The 27,299-nt window shown below is 34.5% G+C and overlaps 1 protein-coding gene across 2 annotated transcripts; it reads left to right on the top strand.

Annotated features, from left to right (window-relative positions):
* Positions 1-1,495: 1,495 nt before the first annotated feature.
* PDCD4 (programmed cell death 4) lies at positions 1,496-26,325 on the top strand. Of its 2 annotated transcripts, XM_074339072.1 has the most exons (13): positions 1,682-1,772; positions 2,482-2,604; positions 6,285-6,391; positions 10,148-10,450; positions 12,004-12,098; positions 13,717-13,830; positions 15,841-16,062; positions 17,616-17,713; positions 18,640-18,754; positions 21,585-21,692; positions 21,919-22,029; positions 22,721-22,860; positions 25,561-26,325. In XM_074339072.1, exons 3-13 carry the CDS (start codon positions 6,349-6,351, stop codon positions 25,619-25,621), a joined length of 1,410 nt encoding a protein of 469 aa, XP_074195173.1. In that variant the 5' UTR covers positions 1,682-1,772; positions 2,482-2,604; positions 6,285-6,348; the 3' UTR covers positions 25,622-26,325. The 2 variants fall into 2 exon arrangements, with proteins under 2 accessions (XP_019580674.1, XP_074195173.1); XM_019725115.2 differs by lacking the exon at positions 2,482-2,604 and having other exon boundaries at positions 1,496-1,772.
* Positions 26,326-27,299: the final 974 nt, after the last annotated feature.

Below are 27,299 nucleotides of genomic sequence, written 5' to 3'. Positions count from 1 at the left end.
GTGAGTGACCAGGAAACTTTGCTTTCAGAAAGTAAGAGTGACTCATGAGGCTAATGCAGATGCTGACCATGCCAGGAGTCACCTGCCCGGAGATGGGGATGAGCACCAACTGCTGAGAACCACTGTGAACTCAGATCAAGCTGTATTTCCTTCACAGGTATAATACATGTGCAAGGCGTCTTCTTAAGCACTACAGCAATAATAGATGAGTAAGAGCCAGGTCTTGCCCTCAACAAGGTGACAGTCTAATGGAGAGAAGAGCTAGGACAGGGCCTCAGATAACATAATGCCAAGTAGAATGTGATCAGTGCCCCCAGAGGTACAACAAGCCAATACTGTGAGGATTCAGGAGACAGGAAGATCACATCCAATCATGAGGCTAAGAAAGGCCTATGGGGAGAGCCATGAGGTATGGAGAGGATTGGATCAGGCGATGATGGGCGATAAGAGAGACATTTCAAGGTGATATAATAAAGAACCATCAAGAGGTGGGGAAGCGTATGGTACAGTGAGTGGTCCACGTGGGTTCCAGCCAAGGGTGTGTGGGGGCTGGGGTGTGTGTGGTGTGGATAGACATGGCCTTGAGGTTATACTGAGGGGCCCTGAATGCTTGGCTGAGGTACTCACGCTCCAGGCAGGCAATGGGAAGCTAGTGAAGGGTGTGTGTGTATGTGTGCAGAGAAATAATATTAGAGATGATTCCCAGGAAGGGTGACTGGGCAGAAGGGTAAGTCAGGGGAAGACACTCGCCTGGTGCAGGGGGAGGCAGTTTGGTTCTGGAGAGACCAACAAACTATTCAGGTGTTACATATCAGATGACTGTTAAATATTGACCGAGTCTTCTCCTGAAAGCACAGAGACAGCAGAAGGTTCTGGTCATTACCGCAGGGGATAGGGAACTAGGAAGAATGAGAGGAAAATACTAGCTAAAGAGAACACAGCCATGAGGAAAAGACAGAACAGCCACGGGAGGCAGAAATTTCAATAAGGAAATTATAGTCATGGTTGAGAAACGCAGCCTTGGAGTCGGGTGTGTGTGAATTTGAAGCCCTGTGGCCTGATTAGTTATGATTAGTAAAGGGACTTCAAAGAGTTTTTGGGTGTTTCCTCATCTATGAAATGGGAGTGATTTCCATCTCAAACGGTTGACAGCATTTGCTGAGATAGTCCTTAACACGGAGTGTGCACACTGTAGGAACCAAGAAGTGATCAGGGGCCAGCTAGAGAAGGAATTGTAAAGATTAAGGGTATTCCCGAGGAGTGTCCCGCTTTGGAGGCAGGGAACCTCAGGAAGCCCAAAGCCTTAAAGTACTTTAGCCGAGTTTGCTGACTGCCGTGTGAAGGGAATAGGTGAGCATGTCAAAGTAGTCTCAGCCTAGTTTCCACCCCAAGGAACTGCCCTTTCGCCCACGCTTCCATCCCACGGCGCCTCCCAACCTCCCCCTACTCGGGCTGCCAGCCCAGCTCCCACTCGGGCGAATCCAGGGAGCCAGACGCGCATGCGCCTTCCTGCGCCCCTGCCCAGCTGTCCACGTTTCACTTCCCTCCCTTTTCCTCCGCAGCTCCCGCTCTACCTCCACGATTGGCCAGCCGGCCTCCTCTGCTCGGCCAATAAACGCCGGCCTCTCGCCCCCGTGTTACTGGGTAGAACAAAACAAAAACAAACAGAGCGAGAGGGGCAGAGACTCTCAGAGGCGGCGTAGAGGCTGAGGACTGGGGTTAGGCCGGTGGACCAGGGACTTGGGCGAACGGCGGCGGCGGCGGTCCGAGGGGTCAGTACCTGCGGCGCGGCTCGCACGCTGGGGACGACTGCGCCCTCTCCCCAAGCCCCGGTCTCTCCTCGGAGCCAGACGCACGTTGGGAGGGGGAGGGGGCGTGGAGGCCGTGGCCCCGGCTGGCCAGGTCCAGGTCCGCGGGCGGGGGTCCGGCCACCTCCTTCGAGCCCCGCAGGCCCAGCTGCGTCGGCCCCAACGCCCCGGGCTACGGAGAACCGGCCCCGGTTCCCGCCTTCGAGGCTCGGGCCCGGAGCGCGGCGGCGCGGGCCCGCCTCCTCCCGGACCCCCTCCCCGCTTAGCCGGGCGCGCGGGGCGCTCCTCGGCGAGGTCCTCCTCCTCGTCCCCGCGAAGGCCTAGGTTTCATTTTTATTTGGGGTGGGGGACGTTGGGAGGCGCGTTTCTGGCCTGACTGAAATCTTGCGAGGAAGGTTTGCGCCCGCCCCGCCCCCCTGGCCTCCTTGGGGGCCCACTGAAGAGGCGCCCCCCGGCCGGGGCTGCCCAGACCCAGGCCCTGCGCCTGCCGGTGTCCTGGAGCCCAGGCCCGGCCCAACACCCCTCGAGGGCCGGTCGGGCCTGCGTCGGCGGCGGGGAAGCAGGCCCGGCCGCTCCGGCTGGGGCCGCGCGCGCTCCGTCGGGCGCTGGGAGGCGGACACGTGCCCGCCGCTCGGCCCAGCGCTAACTTCGCCGCGCCCCTCCTCCGGCAAAGGATGGTCTTTTTCTAGTTTAAATGAAATCTCCCGGAGAAAACAAAGACAGGACGGGAGCCCCCTTTCTGTGAAATGCATGCTGTGTCTGCTGCATTTGTCAATTTGGTGCTGCAGTGTACACGGTGAGGGTTTTTAATTTCTTTTTACAAGAGCTGCAGAAGGGTCTGCGGCGTCAGTATCGCTGGTCTCCGGGTGTCCTTGAGACAACTGGCTACGGAGCCAGCAACGGTGTACTATCTACCATAGATGATTAAAACGATTAAAAATGCAGCTTCGTTTGTGGGGGGGGGGGACCACTGCCTGTTTTTACTTGTATTTTCACTGTTGAGTTTTAGTATTTTGGCTTTCTTGCTAATGTAAGGCTTTTTAGGAAACCACCGTATACTTTTTTTTTTTTTAAAAAGGAACCACTGCAGATATGTTCTAAATGTAATTATTGGTATTTATGGCCTTAAGTTTCCCTCATTATAAGTTTATTAAATTCCTTAATATCTCAGCAGGCATCTTTGAATTATATTTTGATTTTTTTTCTGTTGTAATAAAAATAAGTTGCTAGGAGTGCATAAATAAATGACACTGATATTTTCTGTAGTGCTCAATTTTGAATCGTTGTGGCTAAATAATTTCAGTTGATTTTAAGTTGCTAATTAACTGTGATTGTAACTCTGGAATGAATACAAATAATTTTCTAGTTAACATGTGGACTACCCTTGACTCCAAAAATTGTCAGAGGGTTTATCAGGTATATTTCAGGAAATGGATTTTTTTGGGGGGTGGGGGAGGGTGAGGCTTTTTAAGGGAATGGCATGGCTGTTGAATACTTCTGATTGAATGTTTCTGTGAAACTTTTGAGAAATGAGAACAATGTTTAATTTCAGCCTTAATTTTGTCTAACATGTATAGTTTTGTTTTCTTACTGCAAATTAATTTTGTCGTTTAGTATGAAGGATGTGGAATTCAGATTTTTTACTTTACGTTTTCTGAAGTTTGGGGCAAAAATTTTAAGGGTTGTTAAGTAAACTGGATAAAAACCCCCCTACTTTGAAGCAAGTTAAAATATGGAACATACCTTTATCATTATCTAAACTCTTAAAACTTCTGTGATGCTCTCAAGTGTGACTGAGTTCTTGATTGCGTTATCATTGCCTGAAGACACAGATGGCTATTTTATGATTACTTAATAAAAACAAACTTGGTGAGTTATAGGTAATAATCATTACCTGGTCATTTTCTTTGCCCAACTGAATGTCTTCTGTATAACAGTTTAAAACAAATGTTATTTTTAATGTTTGGGAAGCAGTATTTAAAATTTTTATATAACAGTAGGAGTCTTATGTTTTAATAAGCTTTTCTCTGTTAACCTTAAAAAGAATCTTCCTGTGGGATACTAAAATCTTGTATTGAACTTGTGCAAACAGACCTGGATCTAGAAGGTCTAGGTTTTTAATCCTGGCTTTTCCAATGAGCAGCTGTCTCTCTGGACAGATTACCTACCTTCTCTGAATCTGTTTTGTGTGCACGGTGGGGTACCTAGCTCAAGACTGTTCTGAGAGGTATATGAAATAATGCATGTGAAATTCATTTTGAATTATAAAGGGCTTTGTAAACCAGTTATAATCACTTCATTTCCTTTATTAGCTAGGTTCTGCAGAAGTATTTTCTCAAAAGATTATACTTGCATCAAGTATGAACTTTTTAATGTAACTGTAGTGTAAAAACCTCATACACACATTATATAACATTTTCACTTTACTGTAATTGAAATGAAACAGATCCGGCATTTTCAGCCATGGAGGACTCTCAATGTTGAGGTTTGCCAACTATTTGTTCATATACCTAGGTGCATATGTTTTTAAGGTTCTTCCCCCCCCCCAAATCCAGAGTTGGTGCAAATTGTGACTCTATATAAATATCTTTAAATATCATATGTCTGTTTATTCTGAATAGAATTAGAGTGATGTCACCATTTTGTTAATTTCTGAAGCAGTGTGGTAGCATCTTAGTAGACCAAGGATTACCGTATTTTGCCATGTATAATGCACACTTTTTTGCCCAAATTTGTGAGAGAAAAATAAGGATGTACCTTGTACAAGTGTAGTACTAATTCTGTATCTGTATAAATGTTTTTAATTTCATTTATGCTTATAAGTTAAAAGTGTAACTCTAGAAATCAATAACAATATCTATATGCAAATAATCGGTTTTGTTGAACTTAAGACAAACTTTCAATGACGAAGCCTTCTATGATGGATAAATATCATATATTTGTTACTGGTACATAAAATTTCTTGTACCTTGTATCTGTTCTTGTGTTTTGTAATTATTTGTTGCATAAAATTTCTTGTACTATAATATGTTTAAAAATAAATGCTAAAATTCCTTTATAACACAGAAAACAAGTATCTGAAGGTAAACAAATAAAAATTTGAATTAAAAAAATTAAAATGAAAGATTTTTTCCCCCCTGAAAGTTTGGGCCCAAAATGTTGGGTGCACATTATACACAGGAGTGCATTATACATGGCAAAATATGGTATGTCATATTAAAAAGTTTATCATTTTAACATAAGGTGTGTTTATTTTTTACAAAATAATATCCTTTTCTGGAGGAAAGGGTGATGAACTTATGTTAAAATAGTATATATTGAATTTAAAAGTGAGGGAGGAACTCAAACTGAAGTTTGAGTTGAGGACTCCTGAGTTTGAGTCCTCAGGAGGGACACCTTTGAGTCCCAGGAGGCATCGTATATAATAATTCTAAAATGACATCTAACAGTTGGTTATATTCTGTGAGAAAGATGTACTTTTCTGTAGTTCATTAGTCATTTTCATTTGTGCATATAAAGAGAGGAGCACACTGCTAGTGAAATGATTGTAAATTACTGGAAGGACTTAATCTAACCTATATGACTTAAATAGATAAATACTTAAGTATTATAAACCGCTATTTGAAAAATACTTCCAGAGAGATTCTGAAATCATTTGGTTACACCTTCTAGAGATAGTTCTCCTGAAAATATGTTTTGATAGTCTTTGTTTCAAATAACATTGGATTTATATCACAAATTATTTAAAAGGTAACTGATTTCATCAAAACCTTCCAGCATTAATAATTTTTAAGCCATTTTGAAACCGAAGTCTAAAATATTTTGATGCTAATGTCATTGTACTTATTCCTTTTTAAAATAGGTAAGGTTTATTTTTAAAAAAAGGAATAGATTTTTCAGATTATAAAAATAATACTCTTGTTATGGAAAACACTGATTTAAAAAATTTCTCCCCATCTCAAAGTCTTAAAGCAGTAATTATAGATACCTAGGTGGTGAAGTGGCAGATAGATCTGCCTTCAGATATGTTCTAGTGCGAAAAATAACACAATTGTGATACTCTTTATTAACCAAAACTGTGGTGTTTGCATTTTGTAGTACTTATAATTCATTGGTAGCAAACTATCCAATATTTATGTATATCAATTTAATTATGAGGCCTGTTATTCCTGAAAAATTTGGAGCGTGTATATACTCAAATAACTTGAAATAAACATGTATAGCAATATCTTTTATTCCAACTTAAAGGGGTAATGTGGCACATCCAGAAATGTGGGCATTTTTTTGGATATAGATAAACTTCTCAAGAAGATTGAAACCAAATATTGAAGCTGTGTTTCAAAGTAAAGTGAACTGTTTAAAAAAATAGAATTATGTGATGATTAAACATTTTTTTTTTACAGTGTGGTTAAGTAAATTGAACTTATCTTAATTATATCAATTTGGAAAATACTGAAACTTTTTTTCTTTTTAAAGAAATAGATACCAAAGGAAGACTTTCATCTGGTAATTTAATCAGTGCAAGTGAAATTAAGAAACAATGGATGTAGAAAATGAGCAGATACTGAATGTAAACCCCACAGGTAAGTATTAATATCTTGAACCTTAACTGTCTAATGAGCAAGTTTCAGGCCATACCAGATTTTGTGAAGGCATGATATTAAAACCTTCTTTACTTTAAGAACTGTTTTATTTGTGCTATAAGAAAATAGATTCATCTTATTTATAAAATCAAGTTTGTGATTCTTACTTTAATAGAAATTCATTACACGTCCTTATTTTTCTGCCTATGCTTTTACATTCCATACATTCTTATTCTCCACTATTTGTAATAAACTATATCATGCAGAATGTAGAATAGTGCACCTGCTCATTAATATTTTCACGAGTCAGTGATTTCTACAAGGTAAACTATTTCTACAAGGTAAACAAAGTATCTTTGCTATCTTTCCTAACTAGTAATTTATATTTTATAAATTACCTATGGGTATTTTCTCTTAGTTTTCCATAATGCTTACGTAGCACGTTATTAATCATAAAGATGGTTTTTGAAATAGATGTCCAAATTCTAATTAACGTCAGACAACTTAAAATGTATTTTTAGCTTTCAGAATAATCTTTATAGAGAGTTAATTAGGATTTTGAGATATTCTGAATAGTGAGAGGTTTTCTTCCCAGTACTGCCTTAAAAATCTTATAGTTCTTCAATACTTGGATGGCCCTAAGACAGACCTTCTTTGCAATAAATTCTTCCTGTAACAAATATCCAAGTCAGATAGACTAGTGTACTAATTCTAACTGCTACTCTTACCAACTTTGTTACTTTGGGGAAGTAAGTTATTTGCTATGACCTTCATTTTCCTCATGTTTAAAAATGAGGTATAAGTATCTTCTCTCTAGGTTTATTGTTGGGATTAAGTAAGATATAGTGCATGTGTCCATAGCACATGTTATGTATGTAACAAATGAAAATGTGCTAATATAATTAATTCTAATTCTGCCACTCAATGACCAGTACTTGAAAATGTGCTTATCTGGTACTGTGGTAATGTAAGTTGGATTGGTGACTAATCAGCTGTCAGAGAATGCAGAAAAAGGGAATTAGTACCCAGAAAAATTTGAATTCGCCACATTCTGTCCTCAGGTTTTTTATTTTTTTAATTTGGTTTTCTCAAAGTCAGATCAATAGTGGTTATGGAACCCCAAAACTTAGGTGAGTATGAATAGCAAAATATAAAAGAGCAATTGCTATAAAAAGACATGGATTGAAAATTATAAGGTCTAATATATGAGGTATGACAATTAAGTTCACGAATTCATCCTAGAAAAAGTGCTACATACCTCATTGCTGAATATCACTATAGTCACCTTTGAAGTACTCCCCTTAGGAAGCTATGCACCGACGCCAGCACCTAGTCCACCCTTCAAAGCAATTTTGGAACTCTTTTTCTGGAATGGCCATCAGAGCTGTCATTGTTATTATCCTTGATGTCCTGAATGTCATCAAAATGTCTTCCTTTCAATGTTTCCTTTATCTTTGGGTAAAGAAAGAAGTCACTGGGGGCCAGATCAGGTGAGTAGGGAGGGTGTTTCAATACAGTTATTTGTTTACTGGCTAAAAACTCCCTCACAGACAGTGCCGTGTGAGCTGGTGCATTGTGATGCAAGAGCCATGAATTGTTGGCGAAAAGGTCAGGTAGTTTTCGTCTAACTTTTTCACACAGCCTTTTCAGCACTTCCACATAGTAAACTTGGTTAACTTTCCAGTTGGTACAAATTCATAATGAATAATCCCTCTGATATCAAAAAAGGTTAGCAACAGCGTTGCAATAAATTCGCGAACTTAATTGTCAGATATATAAAATATGCCTAGATATGTCTACTGCTGCATATGTATAGAAATGTATTTAAAAAGATACTAGAATAGAAAAAAAACTTAAGTGTGGGAAGTGTAAGACCTAGCTGGACCATCAGCTCTAATGCGTCTTTTGGAGCAAAAATTAATATAAGACCCGGTCTTCTTTTACTATAATATACAATCGGGTCTTATATTAATTTTTGCTCCAAAAGACGCATTAGAGCTGATGGTCCAGCTAGGTCTTATTTTCAGGGAAACACTGTATATTCTGTATTCTTCACCAAACAAATTCCCACTACTAGGTCAGTAGGTCAGTAATGGTCACATACTAGCATGTCATGATTCCCTGCCAATTGCACCAAGTCCGAGCTCTGGCCATTTGAATGTGGGAGTGGTCAGCAATTATTCTGGTGACATAAGCGGGGGCAAGATCATGAAGGACCTTAAGCTACAATGTAATGAGTTTACACTTTATTTTGACCTAATGGGAATACCTTCAAATGGTTTTCAATGGGGCATGTTTTAGAAAATTAGTCTCCATGCAGTTTGGTGAATGGTTTGAAGACAGAAGGCATGGATACTAATATTTAAGAGACTAATGAAGTCATTTGACTCTATTTAATGTTTTTTGATTACTTTTTGTCAAGAATTGTAAAGATTTTAACACATCTGTGCTTTTTAAAGGTTGATTTAAATTTTTTTTAGTTTCAACATATTGTGGTAAAACATGTTAAAGAACACGCTTATAGACTTGACACATCCTAATTACATTTAGGAATATTTAAAACCATCTGAGGGATTCAACTCTGACTTGAGTTAGAGCCATAATGAAGAAAACTCTGGCCTAGTGAGAACTAATTTAGTAGCTTTCTGACTTAAAAAGTTTTCAGAGCAAAGCCAAGTGTCTATGTCATTTGATCTCCACAGACATTTGAGTCGATAGTATGAGGAATACTTTACTTGGTGCTGAAGATAAAAAGAAGTGCATTTCCTCTTTTGAGTCTTACTTGGAAAAGCAAGATTATCTAAAAAGAAATAAAGTAATTTCTGTGGTGTGGTTAATGAGTGGTGTGTGAGCATTAGTGTTGTTATAGCTAGAATTGTTAGGAAAGTTTTAGGACTTGAGCTTTAGACTTGAGCCTAAAGGATGTTGGTAACTGAAAAGAGCAGGGAGGCTGACATTCTGAACAGGTGACCATTGGGAACTCCAAATACATTGCTGTCTTTTAGGGGATAATATACAAATCTTATATAAATTGGAAGATGGTTAAGTAGTATGAGACAATTTTGGAGAGATGAATTAGGACTTTGAGATGATGGCTTTGAAAGCAAGCTTTATTTTTGAAAGCAGTGAACAGTTCAGTAATCATATGGGATCACTTATTTGACAAACGCCTTTTAGGCTCTTCAGATTAGTAATATTCCCTAAGTAGCTGTAATTAATCATGAGATATGTTTGGCAAGTTTAAATACTTTCAGCCATAGTTTCCTTTTCTGTATAAATGATGTAATAGTTCTCACACTTGTGGGTAAATGACAAAGTGCCAATCAACACAGTACTTGATAATAATAGTCGGCATTCTATAAATATTAGTTTATCTTTCTTCTCTCAAGATCCTTAGTCTTTTCTTACTATCTCCAACTGCTTAACTCTCTTAGCTCATAAAAGTCTAAAAATTTTTATATTTGGTATTTATATTAATACAGATTTTAGGATCTAAATACGTCAGATAACATGCTTTCAGTAAATTTAGTTCATTAACATTCAGTGCCTTAGTTTACTTTTCCATGATAAAGTGAAAAGTAATCTTGTCTAGTCATTTATTAGATTGAACCATATGAAATTGCCAATATGTGACTGTTACTGACTTACAAAAATGGTAATTTCATGTGATTCAACTTAATATAATTTATGGCCATAACTGGTATAACGAGATGGTTAAAATACTTATAATTTTCTTTCTTCATTTTCCTCTTTAAGATCCTGATAACTTAAGCGACTCTCTCTTTTCTGGCGATGAAGAAAATGCTGGGACTGAGGATATAAAAAACGAGATAAATGGAAATTGGATTTCGGCATCCTCCATTAATGAAGCTAGAATTAATGCCAAGGCAAAAAGGCGACTACGGAAAAACTCATCCCGGGACTCTGGCAGAGGCGATTCAGTCAGTGATAATGGAAGCGAAGCCCTGAGAAGTGGAGTAACTGTACCAACCAGTCCAAAGGGAAGGTTGCTAGATAGGCGGTCCAGATCTGGGAAAGGACGGGGACTACCAAAGAAAGGTTGGTATATACCATATCCAAAGAAACAAATGGAAACAAATGTTGTCTGGTTCTTGTACTACAATTTCCTTCTTCTAGGAATGAGAGAAATTTAAACAATGAAAACAAGGTTTATGATTTGTATTTATTTTTACATAGTAATAATCTGAGGATCATCCCACTTTTTCTTTAAGTTGAGCCTTTCTTATTGTTTGAAAAGATTTAGTTTTCTTGAGCAGAACTTTATTATTTCCAGCAAAATACACACCGATGTTTTGTACATCGGTTATGAATTGTTCATATACTCTCTAACTTTGTTAGAAAGAAATAAGGTCGGAAATTTCATCATATGTATTGTTTACTGAATCTAATTGTGTTCATTGTGAAGAATACATGATAAATATAAATTTGGTAATATTTGGATCAGAATTTTAATGATTTCATAGATCTGGTTATGGATTCTCTTTAGCTCTATCTACTTTGGGTACTGGAGTGGAATGGTCTGTTTCACTGTTGTATCTCCAGTGCCTGGAGTACTGACTAGCAATGTAGGTACTTAAATATTTGATGAATGAGGGATCTGTCAGCTTTTGTCGGTAGTAGGATTTTGCTACAATTTAGAGATTTCACCAGCTTCTGAATGGTGGGAGCTTCAATTTCTAGCCTAGGATTTTTGTAAAATGTTTTTGTGATCTGTTCAAACTTGTTTTTCTTACTGAATTAGCTCTACAGCCATTGGTTGGATCAAAATTGAACCTAGTTCTCAGATTCTGTTTTGCTCTGGTCGCAAGGATTATACTCTAGGTGGTATAAAATAAAAAGCTCCAAAAAAATATTGGTGATACTGTCAACTTCTTTAAAAATAATTCAATATATTGAGCCTTATAAAAACATTTCAATAAGTTTATGTAGAAAAGCAACTTTGAAAGTTGGAATTGTTAGACTTCTTTTGGTTGGTTTGTACATAGATGTAGAGAGAAATAATGCTGTTAATGCTTAAATAACAGTTATTTGTAAATATTGCTAGTTGCAAAGTATAGTTTAATGTGTACTTTTATATCTAATGTGTATTTGACCTTAAAACATTAGATGGTGGTTACGGTGCTTCTTTGTTAAATGATTTTCTCCCTTGTTAAATTTTCTATGCCACATCTTACTGGCTCAACATATTTCTTTTTTGTTTTGATCTCAAGAAATATCAAATAAAATTTAGAGCTAAACTGTAATATCACCTGCTTTGAAGTCACTGATATAGCTATTTTTCGTTTGTTTTGTTTTTTGCTTTTATTTTAAAGCAGCTGCCTTTTTAGTTTTAACTTTATAAGCTATTTCAACTTGATGTTTTTGAAGTAAATTATAAAATATATAATATCATTACTGAATAAGCAGTGATCTGAATAAAAAGAAGTTTAAAGTATAACTCGCAGCTGGAAAAAAGGTAACATAGAAATTAAAAAAGTTTTTTAGCTATTATTTTAATTGACATTGGAACTTCTAGAGTTATTTCAGATTGTAATTAAGATCTATTGAACTATGAACTTTGTGCCCTTTACTTTGATTCTAAACTTTTACAGGTGGTGCAGGAGGCAAAGGTGTCTGGGGGACACCTGGGCAGGTATATGATGTGGAGGAGGTGGATGTGAAAGATCCTAACTATGATGATGACCAGGTATCAGTGTTTTTTCTTGTTTTAATATATAGTTAAATACTTAAAAACTTTTTTGATCTCATGTTTGTAGTTTATTCATATGTTTGTCAAATCATATAGTCTCTATCTATAACTTGTCAAGTCATGTATGATTATATAGTGCGTATATAAACTAATGTGCATATATATATATAACTTATGATTTTATATATATGTATATATACACGCACATTAGTATATGTATGTAAGTTATATATACACTCAGTACCTTCAGACTTTAGGTTAATTTTGGATTAGGAAACCAAGTTAATTAATAGTAACGTATGCATAACTTTCAGTTGGTTTCTGAAGTGAGTCAAAAGTGGATCTTTGCAAGTTCACTTAGGATTATCAAGTTAACTATTTTTCAGTAAATTCTTTTGCGTTAATATAGTTTCTATAGTAATGAGAATTAAGAAGAACATTCTTTTGAACATCGTAAAAGAGTTATAGATATTAAGCTCTTTTTAAATATTACTGTTTAGGATGATAACTATGGTAAATTTGAAATGTGGATCTTTTTTCTAGCAACAGTGCTGAGAAAGTAAATTTTTAATAGACTTTACAGTGAATTTGTGTATATTTTTTTTTACTGGAAAATTTCTAACTTTTATCATAGTAGAATAGTATAATGAACCTGCTTGTATTCATCTTCCAGCTTTACCAACTTCAATAATTAAGAACTCATGAATCTTATTTGATTCTTTACCTCCATTTACTCTTCCTGTTATATCTGTTCCTTCTCACCCCGCATAGCCCTGGATAAAGTACTCTCTGTATAAAATAAGATGTGGTGATGAAAATTTTAGTCAGGATATATGAGGGTATATATTAGATTGTTTTTATTGTGTATGCACTTAACTATTTTAGCTAATAGTCGGACATAGGAATATTTCTAAAAGAATGTGAAAAAACATATTTTAAAACCAGTAGGATTCAAATACCATAGAATCTTTGCTAAATATTCTAATTTTAATACAGTCTTTCAAGTGTATGTTGTTAGACTGAAGCCAGTCACACGTTGCGTATAAACATTTCAGGGCTTTTTTGCAGAGGAAGTGGGGATAGAAGATTAATGGACATTAATCTTACTTCTTTTTGAAATTTCAGTTTTATAGTGCTTTTCCTTAGGGAATTTTTAGTCACTGCAACATAGATTTTTTTGTTATAGACTTCCATTATGGTAATACTAATCATGGAAGCTTTGGTTCCTGCTTCATTTTTTTCAAAAGTGAAGTTTTAATGAAAATACTAGGTATGATAGGAAGCCATCTTAAAGCTTTTTGGTCACTGAAAGATTGGTTTTGTGAGAGCTATAAAGAATTAACAGAAGAATGGGGGATTGGGAGCAAGTCATATATTTGTTGTGGTTAGGGATTCCAATCTATATATTTATTGTATTCAGAAGAGAGACAAATTCCATTTTTCTATAATGTAAGTGATCAAAGCATGTAGTAAGTCTCCTTGCCCTGAATTGGGATTACTAACCAGTTGAAATATAAAATTCTAAAACAATTTCAGTTTATCTGACTATTTTGTTCTTTAATTTGTAACTCTTTCTCCTCCTCCCATCACCCCCCACCCCCCCCCCACCCCTCAGGAGAACTGTGTTTACGAAACTGTAGTTTTGCCTTTGGATGAAACGGCATTTGAGAAGACTTTAACACCAATCATACAGGAATATTTTGAGCATGGAGATACTAATGAAGTTGCGGTAGGTTTAAAGTTGCAAGTATAATTTATTTCATATAGGAGAGAAAACACTATTAAAAGCCAAACATCATATCTAGAGTGATCTTGGATTGCCGAATAAGTTTTTTTCTTTTGCATAAATGAATTTCTAACTAAGAAATGGAGTACAATGTCATAAGTTTGGACCAGTTCGTACCTGTTTTGGATCAGATGAGGGCTATGTGCCATTTCCTTCCTTGAGAAATGGCACAACACAAGATTTTGATAATTTTTATAACTATAACATTTTTATAATTGATAGTTTATAAAATATAATTTTAACAATTTCAAGGCATTTATGGAACTTCTGAAGCCTCTTCAGGGATTCTAGTTAAAAATGCCTGACTTGGTTCCATTTTTTTTGACATTCGATTCGGTGCTCAGGGTTAGGATAAAATTTATCTTTGTACTTTGTCCAAGAAAAAGAACACAAATAAAGATTTCGAAAGGAATGTGTGTGAAAGCAAGAGAACAAATGTGATAATTTGTTACAGTAATCATTTACTGTGTTATGAATTGTTCATAAAGCAAATCTAAAAAGGTAAAATAAAATTATTGGTCTATTTATTAGGATTACTGACTTAAAGTATTAAAATTGCGATTCTTTAGAAGACTTATAATTTAGATTCTTTTAATTCAGACTGGCCTTTCTTGGTTTGTCTGATAACGTGAGGTTTGATATGTTTGGATTTGTACAATTTGAATATAAAACAAATATTTGTTCAGTGCATACCATGTAGAGAAATTTGTAATAGGTTACTCCTGCTCTTTTGAAGCTCAGTGAAGTGAGAGAAATGATATATAAACATTATTAAAATATAGTATGAAACATTCTATTATATAGAAAGAATTTAACTCAGACCTATGGAGGCAGAGACTTTTGAAACCTTAATCTACCTAGCATGGGACCAATAGTATGTTATGTGTTTATTAACTGAGTAGTACTATGAGCAGACTGTTATGGAAGCATAAAATGGAGAGTAATAGAAGAGATGATTCTGAGATGTCTAAGGATGGTTAGGAGTTTGCCAGGGTAGGTAGGTTTTCTGGGAAGGAGGAATATTGTGTTTACAGGCAATGAATTAGCTGTTCAAGCATCGTCCAGGCAGATGAAATCGACTGGGAAGCGACTACTAACAAGGACACAAGTTAGGTGCCTGTGAAAATAGTTCTGGCACCCTCTTAGTAGTATACCATGATTTAAATAGTCTGCGAAAATGTTGACTCTAAAGGAAGGTACTCTAAGTAACTTAGTTAGAATTTAGCCTGTAGGGTCAAACTGCTATATTCCACTTCCAACTTGGCCACTCCAGCTGTGTGCCCTTGGCAAAGACTTAATTTTTCTGTGCTTTGTGTATGATGAGTATGGTGATAATCTCTCCCTCAGAGGGTTGTTTTGTGTATTATATAAAATAAAGTGGCTGTTAATAATGCCTGATACATTATAAGTGGTCAATAAGTAATAGCTGCTGCTATTATATTTTTAATAGGAAATTGTGCTTTATCCCAGTATTTAAAACAATAATTCCACTTAAAAACAATGATGTATGATCTCATATTAAATTTAATATGAAAGTATAAAGTACATTTTTATGTGAAGACAAAGCTCTGAAGAGAAGTAGAATATAAACAGCTTATGATGATGTGAAGTAAATCTCTAAATGCTCATAAAACAATATTCCTAGAAATATTAATAGATAGGGTCAGAGGGTTAGTTATCTTCTAACAACAAACTTAGTAATATGTGTTTAATAAACTATTTTAGGTATAATTCAACATTCTTGGTTGAGTGATGTTCAGACAGTTAAAGCTTGACAAAGTGGGTTACTATGAAATTTATGTGCAGAGTAAGGTGTTTTTATCCAATCTCTCAAAATATGACTGCTTCTCGGATCATTTTCAAAGGGGGGAGAGAAGGATAGATAAATAAAATCTTGATTTATTTAGAAAAAATAAAGTATATTGACTATTGACATACTTTTTTTTTGACTAGGAAATGCTAAGAGATTTAAACCTTGGTGAAATGAAAAGTGGAGTACCAGTGTTGGCAGTGTCCTTGGCATTGGAGGGAAAGGCTAGTCATAGAGAAATGACATCTAAGCTACTTTCTGACCTTTGTGGGACAGTAATGAGCACAAATGATGTAGAGAAATCATTTGATAAATTGTTGAAAGATCTACCTGAATTAGCATTGGATACTCCTAGAGCACCACAGGTTTGTATGACTTTCTTTTGTTCATTCTCTTGCCCCCACTACCCTTCCAACTATAGAAATAATACATGCTCCTAGGAAATTTTAGTAGATGAGAGAGGAAAATAGGGTGCATATTTCCTACCATACAAAGATAGCCCTCTCACATTTTAGTGTCTTTTTCCCTAGCTATTCTTTTTTTTACTGCCAAACATAGTTTTCATGATACTATAGTTCTATATCCTGCTTCACCCCCCTCCCATGCTCTGTATGCTTTTAGGTCATAATTTTTTGCTGTATGTGTATTCTGTTATATGTAATTAAGCTGTTTGATGAGCTCGGATTTTTAAAATGTAGATTGTTATAATTGAAGATTAAATTTGCTTAACTAATGTTTATTATAAAAATAATCATAAATAAGTCTGTTCCTTTTTGTAGCTTTGTGGGGAAATAATGAGAAAATTCGTGGTGTATGCTTCTGTTTAGATTCTGTCCTCAAAGCCTTATACTTTTATTAGATTTAACACATGCTGACACTGTAATATGACTTTCTGGTTTGAAATTGAAAATGTGTGAAATTATTGCTGTTTACTTGACCAAAGTTTTAAATCAAGGTAGGAGCACTTTACTTAAACATTAATTTAGGAGTAAAGTAGGTAGGTTAATTCCTAATGCTGTTTCTATTATACTTTCTATGACAGACAGTAGTCTTGTAAGGTTTGATTGATCTGTGATTCAAACATGGACTTTTTTTTTTTAATACCAATATCCATACTGTTAAAAAATTATTACATAAGTTCATATTCATTATAGAATTATAAAAAAATAAAAGCCAAAACAAAAAGGCCAGCAAATATAATCACTGTTAGCATTTTGGTGTTAAATCTTCCATTCTACTTTCTGGGGGTATATGTCAGTGTACGGTTTTTTATATTCTTACTTTTTTTTTAAATTTTAATAAAAAATGGAATCACATTGAACGTGCTATTTTGTAATTGATTTTTCTTATACTATAAAATGTAAATATGTGGTAACTGTATTTCCCTGTGACCATATAGTGTACCATCTTATGTATGTACCATTTAAGCACACCTTTATTGTTGGACACTGCTTTCCAATTTTTATAATAATGCTGTGAATATTTGTATTTTCAAATAAATATTTCTACACAAACTTTTCTCTCTAAGATAAATTCCTTTAATCAAACAGTTTTTTGAGAAAACCAGTCTTATTTTGTTTCAGTAGAGAGGTGTCTCTTGACTTTAAGTCATTGACTTAACAAGTATTTTTGATCACATACTCTGTTCTAAGCAGTGTGCAAGGTGTTGGGGATTCAGTAGTGAGCAAAACATACGTGACCCCTCCTCTTTCTGATGGTACTTAACTTGCAGGTGAAAATGTGAGCGCTTGTGCCAAGCATAACTAGTAGGTGCTAAATAGATATTTTAAAAAATATTCCAACATGTCTTAGGTATTGAGTGTAGTTCAGCCAATTTTCATCATTTGTATATTTAGTAATTGTGTCTTATAAAGGTTGATTTTGGTTTTTTAATATAGCTTTTTTGTTCTTATTACAGTTGGTGGGCCAGTTTATTGCAAGAGCTGTTGGAGATGGAATTTTATGTAATACCTATATTGATAGTTATAAAGGAACTGTAGATTGTGTACAGGCTAGGTAAGTAAATCCATTTTCCTACTTAGAATTTCAAAATAGGGGAAATTCTACAGGATTCTATTGAAATGACACTTGAATTAATCAAACATTGTGGACAACTATTTGTCATTTGTGTGTATTTTCTACTGTTAAAATTGAGAGATTGTTGGCATGATATAATAGGAAGAGGATAGTACTATAATGCAGAAGTTTGAGTTTTTAGCTAAACCATTAGCTGTCTTCATGTCAAACTACTTTTCTCTGGGCCTCAGTTTCATTATTTATGAAACAAAATGATTGGACTTAGAGTATTCTTTAAGTCCCGTCAGATTTTAACATTCTGCAATATTCTAATAAGATGAATAATATTAACAAAGGAGCCCAATTTTTTAATTATCTGCTATAGAAATCTTAAGAAATAATGTTTTCCAGTCTTGTTCTTTGGTATAATTAATTGTAAGCTAAATGTAATATTTGGGAGTTATGCTGTATGATTCTTTATAACTTCCTAGAAACTTAGATTTGGACTTAGCCATGTCTTAGGTTTACTCAGGTGTAGATGTTAATTTCTGGGATTACTTTTGGGCTACTTTTGGGAAGGCATGGATTTAAGTAAAAGTTAGTTTTATGTGAAATGTTCCTTCTCAGTGTTGATCACTTATTTTGTAATAACATTAGATTTTTATTGACCAAGGAATGAAAATTATAATAGACTATGAGAATATTAACATGAGAAGCAATTTTTTTTTTTGCTCCCAACTTTTTATTTTGAAAAATAGTTTTTTAAAAGACTTTCCAATTTTAGGTTGCTTTTGTGTTATGTGAAAGCTTTTTGTGAATATGTTTGGTTTCTTTTTTTTTTTTTAACTTTATAAATTGGTCAACTGGAAGCCTGTCCAAGTGTCAAAATTAAGTTTATTTATTTAAGTATTTAATATTTTTTGTAGAGCTGCTCTGGACAAGGCTACTGTGCTCCTGAGTATGTCTAAAGGTGGAAAGCGCAAAGACAGCGTGTGGGGCTCCGGAGGTGGGCAGCAACCTGTTAATCACCTTGTTAAAGAGGTAACTATGGGGTAGTAGCTTTAACTTAATTTTATGTATTCCTCTAGCTGGTATTTTTGTGCACAAAAATTAAGTTTAGTCTTAAAGCTGCAAATGGAAAATTGAATCTTTGTATATTTGGCTTTGAATTATATAATTTTTGCTATAAATTATACAATAATTGTATAATTATTAAATTTGTATGGTTTCCCTGACTTAAAAATGGACTGTATTAAAAGGGCTTTCATGAATAATTATAAGAAAGCTGTATATGAAGAAATGCATGTAGTGTTTTTCTTATATTGGTATTTTAAAATGTTCACATATTATTGAAATAAGACTTATTTCCATTAAATATCCATTTTCATATGAGCAATTTGTAACTAGATAGTCTCAGGTTATAAATTACGAATTATGAACACTAGAGTAGATCAGCGTGGTAGTTTTTTGTAAGGAGGTTCACTACCTATAGGCATGCTTTAAAAGAAAAAGTAATTGATTTATTACATTTAAATGCCAGATTTATTTTTTGCAGATTTTTTTTGGGCAGTAAAAGGATGCTCTATATCAAGAAACAAAAAGTATTTAATCTCCTTATATGCAGATTTTAAGAAAATTAGAAGATTTATAGTTAATGTGCTTCTGATTTTGGAATACAATCTTAACATATGACTATTGTTTTAATAATTTGTTAATCATATGTATATCTAGTTTGAGTGTTAAAGAGCTTAAATTATAGTTCGTGTTTTGACCACTTTTGCCTTTATATGTGTTAAGATAGATGAATTGGTGTTTGTAATATCATGATTGTAATAACTTTTAAACAAATTAAAAAATTATTAGAAAAATTGAGTATAAAAACAGTCTTGCAGTTTGGCAAGAAAATGAAATAAAAGGCACCTAGATTGGAAAGGAAGTAAAACTATCTTTATTCTCAGCTGACATGATCTGTATAGAAAACCAAATGAATCCACACACACACAAAAACAAAACAAGCAAAAAACCAAACTTAACTATTAATTATAAATAAATTCAGCAAGGGAGGATAAAAGATCAATGTACAAAATTCAATTATACTTCTATACACTAGAATGATCTGAATGATCTGAATTGAAATCAAGAAAACAATTACATTTACAATAGCATAAAAAATGGTTACAATACTTAGGAATAAATTTAACAAAAAATGCAAGTCTTGTACACTGAAAGCTGCAAAACATTGTTGAAAAAAATTAAAGATTTAAATAGATGTCCCATGTTTATGGATTAGAAGATTTAATATTGTTAAGATGGTAATACAGATGGTCCCCAATTTAATGATGATTTGATTTTTTCACTTTATGATGGTGTGAAAGCGATACACATTCAGTAGAAACTGCACTTCGAATTTTGATCTTTTCTTGGACTAGAGAAATATGCAACAGGATACTTTCTTGTGATGCTGGGCAGTGGCAGTGAGATGATTTTGCCTAACTGTAAGCTAATATAAGATCTGAGCACATTTAAGATAGGCTAGGCTGAACTCTGATGTTCTATAGGCTACGTGTATTAAATGCATTTTGACTTAACAATATTTTTAATTTATGGTGGGTTTATTGGAACATAACCCCATCCTAAGTCGAGGAGCATCTGTACTCCCCAAAATTAATATTTTGAGAAACTGCCAAACTATATTATGGTACATGAATTAACAAAAAATGGTCAAGATACAAATTGAAATAAAACTACCAATATTTGAGTTTAAGGCTGACATTATTTGAATATCCATTTATATTTACATGGAAGGATGAGTTACACAAAGAGGACTTTTAGAAATGTTTACATGTATTTGAATTTATCGTTCTCCAAAACGCATGGAACCTGATGGGAAACATTTAACCACTTTAAGTTACGTAACAGTTTAAAAACTAAGTGATACAATTTAAATAATAAATTTATGTATACTTATACTGAAAATTTTATTCAAATAATATGCTTTAAATATTTACTACTCTAAAGCGTAATAGAAATTATCAGGATGTATTCTGTTAATCAAATTTTACTTTATCTTTGATGAAATACATTGTAGAAATACGAAATATGAAGTGGAAGATACGTGAGATTATTTTATTCAGTCAGTTAACATTGAACATCTACTAGGTGCAAAGGTGATTTTAACAGGCAGTGTATAGGGAGGAACATTCCTAGTTGAAGTTCTTGTGCTGATAAACTTTTCCTCCTTTTCTCTGAAGTCATAGATGTTATTGTCAAATTTGAACAAGAAAGACAAGCCGTACCTCTTTAGCTATAACGGGAAGCTGAATTACTTACTGATGAATGTTTTAGATAACGGGTTTCAAATCCTCAGTTGTAGAGAAAAGGGAAACTATATGTAAATCTTCACCCTGTGTAGTAAAGTCCTGATATCTCATTTTTTGGATCCTAGTGCATTATTAAAGTCATCCTGATGGAAGTGAGAGTTTGTGCCACTTTTAAAAGTTCATTTTGAGACTTTCAGTTAGTGCCCTCTAGTGGTATTTAAGATCCCTTTTTACAGGGAGCATTGAAGAATTCTGGTCACAACTCAATATGTACATCTTAAGTCTACACATAGATCTCAGTGATTATTAAAGACACACTGAAGCACTGCATTTTCTTCATAGTTATGAAGCATTTAAAATTGGGGATTTACTTTTTAATTATGAAAATATTCTGTTATGGTAGTGTCATGTCAAGTCTATGTGTTCTTAAGACAGCTGTTTGTAACCTGCTATTTCACTATGTAATGAGATGAGTAGTAAATTCTTTAGGCAAAGCACAATTTTTTAAAAATTCAGAAATTCTAACACATCTCAATTTTTGAATTTAATAGATTGATATGCTGCTGAAAGAGTATTTACTCTCTGGAGACATATCTGAAGCTGAACATTGCCTTAAGGAACTGGAAGTACCTCATTTTCACCATGAGCTAGTATATGAAGTAAGATTACCTTGACATGCCAAAGAATGATTTAAGTGTTCCTTTTTGTACTGTGGTACTTAATGCTTCTTTAATAATAAACATCTTTTTAAAAATTTAAGGAAGAAAGTTTTAAATTTTTTATAATGATTATAATTACATATTAGACAAAAGGGATCTGATACATTTTATGAGCAGTCTCATATGAATTAGTAACCCAAAATTCATTCATTCATTCAATTTTTAGGCCATTATAATGGTTTTGGAGTCAACTGGAGAAAATACATTTAAGATGATTTTGGATTTATTCAAATCCCTTTGGAAATCTTCTACCATTACTCTAGACCAAATGAAAAGAGTAAGTATAACATTAATTTTGAACAATTTTTAGGCTTATACCTTAAATATATAATGATTGAATAAAGATTATGAATTATTGAAATTTTCTTTTAAGTATGTTTAGTAGTATGCCTGTAGGTGCTTTTTTCCCCTAATGGCAGTGTTTATGTTTGAACCTTTTTGCAGCCATTTGTTGGAAAGTAACACTTTAATGAGTTTTTTTTACCTGTATTTTTAAAAATGTGATTGTGTTATTCCTCAAGAGTTCTGTTTCTAAGATACGATAATTTCTATTCTATATCTAGAGAGAAACATGAACTTTTAACAAATTATACTTTAAAGTATTTAAATTATTCCTGTTTAAAATTGTATACATTATTATTAAAATATTGGTGAGGTTCTTAACTTGCCTTTTATTTTTTCGAAATGTAGTAAATGTATACAGAGAAGTGATGGGGGAAGAAATGTGTCCAATATCTGATGTCTGGAGATGTTTTGAGAGAACAGTTTTAAATTAAAACAGTCTGTAACTACTATCTGTTACATTCTATAACTACTACCTACTATCTGTATTTTTCAAGATTCAGATGTGATTTCAGTCTTTTACATGAATATTTGGTCTTAAATATAGCTTGATGACAGTGATGAGTTATATGGCATTATGTATTTTGTATGGGCTAACATTTCTGTATATAATTTCACTGTTTTAGGGTTATGAGAGAATTTATAATGAAATTCCGGACATTAATCTGGATGTCCCACATTCATACTTTGTGCTTGAGCGGTTTGTAGAAGAATGTTTTCAGGCTGGAATAATTTCCAAACAACTCAGAGATCTTTGTCCTTCAAGGTACTTTATTACTTTCTTAACATAAAATCCTGGCTTAGGTGCTTAGGAAAGCTAAGCTAATTTTATATCATTCCAGCTCTGTCCAGAAAAATGGTGTCTTCCCTGAAGTCACTCAAGAGTCAGAATCATCTAGTTGGAGTTTATGGAAAAACAAGGGCCAAGCTTATTTTGTCCCTTATAAATCCATACAGGACTACCTCATGAAGCCACTGGAAGGGAGCTAATTTTCTGGAGCAGTTCTGTGTATCAGGCTCTGTTCTGAGTAGTTTTAATATTATTTCGGTGTAGATATTATCACCAATAAGATGAGAAAATTGAGGCTTACGGAGCTGTAATGTTTCTTTTCTAAGGTCACAGATGTAGAAGCCAAGGATCATTCCAGATTTTTTTCTGGCTTCAAAGAACTAGGCTCATTCCTGTATTCTACATTGCTTCCTTTTGCTCCATAGAATGGAGAATTGGGGCTAATTGGATTTTATCTCACTAGAAAGCATCTGTGTGTGTGTGCACGCACACGTACATTGTGATGCTTTGGAGGTATTATATTTGTGCTGCTAGGATCTGACTCTTTAGTAGTTGATGAATTTTTTATTGTTAAAGCTTATGATGTAATACGAGGTATGATCAAAAGATACGGTGAATGTTTAAGTTTAAAAAAATTAATACAATAAAAGACACACTGCTGTTAACCCCTTCAAAATACTCCCCCTCGGGGATGGCTGGTTAGCTCAGTTGGTTAGAGCATGTGCTGGTAGCACCAAGGTTGCTGGTTCTATCCCCTCATGGACCAGTGTGAGCTGCGCTCTCCTTAAAAAAAACAAAACAAAACAAAACAAAACTTCCCACTTGCTTTGAACACACTTATCCCATCGTTCTTGCCATTTTCTGAAGTAGTTCTGGAAGTCGTCTTTTGTGAATGTCTTTACTTCATCCTCCATCATGACAATGCTCTGTGTCACACATCACTTCTGGTACAGCAATTTCTGTCAAAGACAGACATTATGGTGTGTCCTCATCCACCTTATTCATTGGATCTGGCACCATGGGACTTACAGCTCTTCCCCAAAGTCAAAATGACCATGAAAGAAAAACGTTTTGAATCGATTAAGAACATTGAGGCAGCCACAACAGCGCAACTAAAGACACTCGCGAAAGAGGACTTCCAGAACTGCTTCAGAAAGTGGCAAGAACAATGAGATAAGTGTTTTCCAAGCGATGGGGGAGTATCTTGAGGGGGATTAATGGCAATGCATCTTTTACTGTAATAAACTTTTTTAAAATTTAAACATTCACTGTATTTTTTGATCATACCTCAGGTATAAAAGTTTAATAATAGCTGAACTTCTTATATGGGTCTGTTTTATGTACATTTTAAATTTTTGTAATTTTTATCAAAAAATTTCTAAGCTTTCTGTATTTTTAAGTGTATTGTGTGTTTTAAATCTCAGAATAATACTTGCTGGTAGTGTTTTTTGCTCTAGAAAGTGGAAGCCATTAAGAGAGAAGGATAAGATAATGGTGGAAGATAGTTGAATGGCTTGGATAAAAATGTTTGAAAAGGTAGATTTCTACTTGGTGATGGCACCCTTTATGTATTGATGTGCCAAGTGGTATACCTCAGTAAAAACTTGGGCAAGACTTCTTGCTACTTACTGCTTTTTTCCCAAATTTACATGGGAAATTAGCCAAATTACATGGCTAATATTGTAGTCTGTGACTTTATGTTCATGAAAATATAGCTGGTTTTCATGTAAACTTGGTATGAAAATGGGTCAGCACCTTGGCACTGGCTTTTTAAAAAGTTTTTCAGCCTCTGTTCAAAGGTTTATCTGGTTATCTCTATTGTGGCTTTACTCTCAAGTATCAATTGAGGAGACACCCACACTTTCTGTGTATACCACAGAACTTGGACTTGTTACTCTCTCTCCTCCTGCTTATTTGGGTGAAGTGCGCATTTGTGTGTGGTCTCAAATGCCTGTGTTACGTTGGTCTAGGGTCAGAATAAGGACTAATTCTGCCCAAGCTCTCTTTCCTACTTATTGCTTTTGGCTGCTGGTCAACTATTCCTCCTGGGTTGTTGTTACTGTATGTAGCTAGGGTGTGGTTACAGTACAGAGCAAGGCCGCTTGAGTTTGAAATAGCTGGAATTCCCCAAATGAGGCTGGAATTAATAATAGACTGGAATTAATTGGATTCTGATTTATTTTTCCATATACGGTTATGGCTTTTCTACATCTGCAATTTTTTTTTTTTTAATTTTAAACATGGCTAATTTGATAGGTGCTTGCTGTAGCTCTAGTTTACATAATTCCAAATTATGTTGTTTCCTATTTGGCTCACTGTTTAGCTTTCAAATATTAATAACATAGAAATAAATATTAAATTTCTAAATAGCAAATGTTTCCCTCATTTATATTTTAACTTTTTTTATGTAACTCCATTTGGACAGTGAACTTATTTCAATAAGCTTTTATTCAACTAAAAATTGCTGAGATTAGCAGTTCATTTGATATTCCATATCCTAGGATATATAGCAGGGAAAGTCTGTTTGAAAAGATTGAGAGGCATATTGATTTTTTTTAAACAATAAAAACCTTCAAAACTTAATGAGTAACCAGGAAACACAAGGTTTTTAATTTTTAAAATTGACTATAGTCAAAATTTATATCTGTTTTCATATTTATGTTCTTTGTATTACAGGGGCAGAAAACGTTTTGTAAGTGAAGGAGATGGAGGTCGTCTTAAACCAGAGAGCTACTGAACATAAGAACTCTTGCAGTCTTAGACGTTATAAAAATACATGTATCTGAATTGTAAGAGTTGTTAGCACAAGTGTTTTTTTTTTGTTTGTTTTTGTTTTTTTTTTAAAGCACTTGTTTTGGGTACAAGGCATTTCTGAAATTTTATAGACTTACATTTAAGGGGAATTTTTAAAGGAAGTGTTTTCGTTTTCTTCTTTTTCTTTTTTTTTTTTTTTTTGAGGGTACAAAGGAGGGACAGAAAACAGAAAAGTAACCACTTCTTAAGTGGAATATTCTCATAAGCTACCTTTTGTAAGTGCCATGTTTATGACCTAATCATTCCAAGTTTTGCATTGATGTCTGACTGCCACTCCTTTCTTTCAAGGACAGTGTTTTTGTAGTAAAATCACTGGTTGATACAAAGCTTTATTTAGGGGGTAAAGTTAAGCTGCTAAAACCCCATGTTGGCTGCTGTTGTTGAAATACTGTGCTTTGGGAGTAAAAAAAAAAAAAAGTTATTTCTTTGTCTTGAAGAATTTTAAGAAAATGAGTCAGTCATGAGACTTATTCATCTTTCCAGGGAACATAGTGATTGGTCTTAAAGACTAGACAGTTAAGTAAATGGTGGCTGGAACATCTATTTTTCTACAAAACTGGAAAAATGAACCTGGTTCTAGAAGAATGTATGACAAAATAAAACGTGTGAAGCAGTGTTGATTCTTTATTGGGAGTACATTTATTTTAGTTTTTTTTTTTAAAACTTATTTCACACAGTAAATTTTAAACCACATAAGGGAGCATATTTGAACCTAGTGAATTTAAACTTGTTTCTTACAAACTTTTAAATCCCAAGTACAATAGTAAATAATGTCTTTTAGTATTATACTTGGGAAATACATGCACACTTCCTTATTTTTTGATTTTTAAAGCTTAATGAAATTTCTAAAAAACATATTTCCTTTCATTATTAAGTTCTATTACTGAATGTTTGTGTCATAAAAAATTATTCTTCAAAGACTCAAAAGTTTTATATTTATTCAGTGTCTGAATAGTAGCTGCCAGTAAATAACAATTATCTAAAGAATTATCACATTTCTAACCTCTCTTTCAGATCCTTAATTTCTTAGCAAGGCCCATGGTCTATGCTAATTTAAATGATCTGTTATTTGACTGCAGCAAACCAACCAAGAATTATATTCAGAATTTACAAAGGTATTCTTAAGAATATACCTATTACAGATTTAAGTACAGTCTAGAATTAAAACCACAAATTGTTCATATTTACCTCATGGGCTCTTTGAAGTCCATATTACTTGCTATTTTTAGGGTTTTAATTGTGTTTGATACCTAGATAATAAAGGTAGCCAGTAATTCGTTAAGTGCTTAAAATCAGTATAATTAAAAACTCAGGTGAGGGTTTCTTAAAAATGGAATTTATTTTAAGAAAATACAGTTTTGTCATTACTGGTAAGATCAGTTGGTCAGGCAAGATAGCCTTAAACATGACACAACACACAAAATTCATTAAGAAAGTTTTACAATTAGGTAATGTAAAAGCCCAGCATGAACACTTAATGCAAGATTAGAATGTATCTTCAAATTCAGTTTTTAGTAAACATGTAAAGATTCTCTGAATATAAAAGTTGCATTTAGTCTCTTGTGCCAAGGATGTTATGTGTAAAACTGATAGTCATAGGA

The sequence above is a fragment of the Rhinolophus sinicus genome, linkage group LG07, assembly GCF_036562045.2.
Source record: "Rhinolophus sinicus isolate RSC01 linkage group LG07, ASM3656204v1, whole genome shotgun sequence".
Classification (NCBI taxonomy): domain Eukaryota; kingdom Metazoa; phylum Chordata; class Mammalia; order Chiroptera; family Rhinolophidae; genus Rhinolophus; species Rhinolophus sinicus.
This window is presented reverse-complemented; position numbering and strand designations above follow the sequence as displayed.